This window comes from Mustela lutreola, chromosome 18, assembly GCF_030435805.1.
Source record: "Mustela lutreola isolate mMusLut2 chromosome 18, mMusLut2.pri, whole genome shotgun sequence".
NCBI classification, from domain to species: Eukaryota; Metazoa; Chordata; class Mammalia; order Carnivora; family Mustelidae; genus Mustela; species Mustela lutreola.
In genome coordinates this window covers 35,860,693-35,864,390 of record NC_081307.1, presented here as the reverse complement: position 1 = coordinate 35,864,390, position 3,698 = coordinate 35,860,693, and the positions used below count along the sequence as shown (strand labels likewise).

At 47.4% G+C, this 3,698-nt stretch overlaps 1 protein-coding gene across 1 annotated transcript; it reads left to right on the top strand.

Moving 5' to 3' along the window:
* The first annotated feature begins 1,136 nt into the window (after nt 1-1,136).
* On the top strand, nt 1,137-2,704 carry LOC131820392 (ubiquitin carboxyl-terminal hydrolase 17-like protein 6). Its single transcript, XM_059155966.1, is given in 2 exon segments — nt 1,137-2,346; nt 2,349-2,704. Coding segments are annotated over 2 exon segments (1,566 nt in total).
* Nucleotides 2,705-3,698: the final 994 nt, after the last annotated feature.

Genomic DNA, 3,698 nt, shown 5'->3' with positions numbered 1-3,698 from the left:
GGCCCCCTGTTGATTGGAGAATGCCATGCAGGACTCCCTCTTCTGACCTCCCCTGTGGATTGCAAAGCCAGGTGTGTGGACTTCCTCAGGTGGGTGTGGACCACACAGCAGAAAGTCATCCAGGAGGTGTTTGCCGCTGTCTTGTAGGGAACTGAAAGGATGCTTCTGGGTGCTTTCACAATATCCATTTCAAACTGTGTATGTGTGTGTGCAAATGTATCTATGTCTGTTAGTGTGTGTGTATCTGTGTGAATGCTTATGTAAATCCAGAGAGAGAAGGTTGGATACCAAGATTCCTTCAGGTTGAGCTATATTTATTGATTTTCCTGTGGATAAAGCCCTTATGTAATTCCCAGAGGTAAAGCATAATAGTTCGTAAAATGAGCACTGGATATTTGATAGGTACTCATATAGGGATGGAGCTTAAGGGGGAAAAAAAGCACGCGTTTTCCAAAGAAGCATGAAGCCCGCCACAGGATCTATCATTACACTTTCTGGGCCACATCTAGACAGACTAACACATTTATAAAAGTCTCCATGATCCCTGAATGCGTGAATCATATTAGAAAAAGTGTGATGGAATTTAGAGGCAAAGCATCTGCCAGTAAACATTCTAAAAACAGGATGATTCTACATATATTCTGGCTGGTGGGGAGGACTGTCTTCCTGTGCAATCCCTGAGCTCCTTTGGGAAAATGATGCTCCCTATCTTAGAAAACTAATGTCTCACACTTCTCAGCCCACTTGATATTACTGGGAAAGCGAAGTATGTATTCATAAAGGGTTTCCTCTGAACTTGGAAACTCTCAAGAAAATCTGCCCAGAAGGCTGTGATGGAAGGTAGGGAGGTAGAGAAAGGGCTGAAAGGTGTGTCTGTCCTTTGCGGGAGGGAGGGGAAGGAGGTGGGCTGGCCTGATGCATTTCTCTGCCTAAGGAGAGTGACCACACCCTAAATCCCTTATTCCAGCCAAGTGATTGGATAATCTTGTACCTAATCTAATCATGTGGGTGGAGAGAGACTTAAAAAGCTGAGAAGAGGGCCATACTTGTCATTCGGAGAGTGGCTCAGTGAGAGAAGCATCCTTCTGCACCAGAGGCTCCACACGGGGGATCTCGTGAACACTGTTTCTGGGGACATGGAAGCTGCTGCTCTCCACCGCCAAGAAGACTCTCAGTTCAAGTTCTTTCCAAAACTCAAATCGTGCCGGTCAAATGTAGGTGGTGCTGAAGTCCAGGAGGGACCCCTTCTGCCTGAGAAGCCATCACCATCATCTCACAGACTCTGCTACCTGACTAATGGTTTGGCTCCCACAAAGAAACTCGTCAGTTGGAAGGGACCTTCTGTGGTCGGGGCTGGGCTTCAGAACCTGGGGAACACCTGCTATGTGAACGCGGTCCTGCAGTGTCTCACATACACACCGCCCCTTGCCAGCTCTGTGTTGTCCCAGCAGCACAAGAAAACCTGTGGGAAGCGGACATTCTGCATGCTGTGTGCTCTGCAGACTCATGTGACGCGGGCCCTTGGCCATCCTGGAGATGTGATCTGTCCCCTGCCAGCACTGTTCGCTGCCTTCCACACACACAAGCAGGAAGACGCCCATGAATTTCTGATGTTCACTCTGGGTGTAATGCAGCAAGCATGCTTGCCTGAGGACAAGTCTTCAGACCGTCACTCTGAGGACACCACCCTCATCCGTCAAATCTTTGGGGGGTACTGGAGGTCTCAAATCCAGTGTCTTCACTGCCAAGGCATCTCAAGCACTTTGGACCCTTACCTGGACATTAGCCTGGACATTGTGGCCGCTCAGACTGTGAGCCAAGCTTTGGAGCAGTTGGTGAAACCCGAAAAGTTGGAGGGTGAAAATGCCTATCATTGCAGTACTTGTCTAGGGAAGGTGCCTGCTTCCAAGACATTGACTTTGCACACTCCCTCGAAGGTCCTTATCCTGGTGTTGAAACGATTCTCACATTTCACAGGCACCAAAATGGCTAAGGAAGTACAGTATCCTGAGTGCCTTGACTTGCAACCCTACCTGTGTGAGCAGAGGGCAGGACCGCTGGTTTACGTCCTCTATGCTGTGCTGGTTCATGCTGGGTGGAGTTGTCACAGTGGACACTACTTCTGTTTCATAAAAACTGGAAATGGCCAGTGGTATAAAATGGATGATGCTAAGGTCACCGCCTGTGATGTGACTTGTGCACTGAGCCAACATGCCTATGTCCTCTTTTACATCCGGAAGACTGACCTGGAAAGAGAACTTGTGAGGGAGTCACTAGGGGAGGGAGCCACGTCCCCTGAGGCTGACCCCACGGGCTTGGTTGGGTTCCAAAGGGAGCCAGAAGCAGACTCCAGCATCCTGAATTAGAGGATCATGTGGAAGAGACACCAGTGCCACAAATCACATTAGACCAGTGGAGAGTCCTCCAAGAGCGCAGCCGACCTAAGGCTGAATTCAATGTCAGGAAAGTAGAATTTGCTCTTCCCGAGCATGCAGTCATAATTCACCAGTCCAAATACGAGATGATAAAGAATGATCCTGAACAAAACATCAACCCACTCAATACTTTAGCTAAGAACATCGCTCATCAGGGGGCAGGGGACATGGGCAAAGTCCCTTGTCTGGCAGGGAGAGCTAGGGCTTCTAAGAAGAAGAGCAGGAAGGGGCGGAGGTGTAGGGAAGAAGTCCAGGAGTCTCAATACTAACTTGGAAACACATGGCCCCTTCCCCCACACACACACTTACACACACTCATTTACTCAGTCACCTACCTTGAACTATTCCTGTACAGAAAGTATGCTGTGTGGTGTAGGTGTGTGTGTTCTGCACATGTGGAGAGACCATATCTGGGTGTATTCATGGGATATGGCATTCAGCTTGAACGGGAGGATACTGAGCCTTAAACCTAGCTTGTTATGAGGATATCATTGGAGAGGTTTGGGTTTATTACTGTGTCTGGTTGAACCCTCTGCTCCATCAGCCTTGGGGAGACATGGGAGCACCTCGAAGACTGAAGTGTGAGCAGTCAGGGATGATGGTGGAAAAAGTGTCGAGAGCCTGGAGTTGGTGTGACCATGCTTGTCTGTCATGGCCCCATCATCCCATTGCTTATTTTCTTTTTATATTGAGAGAATGTATGCCCACACATTTGCATGGGTGGAGGCTAGGTACATATGTGTGTGGAAATATATGAAATGCAACACGCAACCCTAGTACATCTACACAAAGAAATGACAAATGACCGTGAAATGGATGACTACAGCTACACATGGCAGCAGACAGACTTCAGGAAGTTATTGTTGTTGCAAGGTAATGAGCAGAATGAAAACAATAATTGATTAACGTGCAGAGACTTTAGATGCGCAAAATATATACTGTGAAAAGTCAACACATATGTACATGAACATTTGGTGGTTGGTTGGAAATGGTAAAAGGCAATTAAACGCTTATTTTTCAGGAGATAACTGCATCCAGCTTGATTAGATCATGTTGATTAAATTAGGTTCCCATCAGATTGAGACAGGAAAGATGGCTGGCAAGGACCCTTCTCCCATGGGGAATTGCTTAGCATCCTGGTCCAGAATACTTTGCTACGATCACCTTATATGACAAGATTATGATAAGATTCAGGTACAGAGTCCTCAAATTCCTTGTCAAATGACAAGGTACCAGGACCATCTTCCTCAGTATCTCAGACTC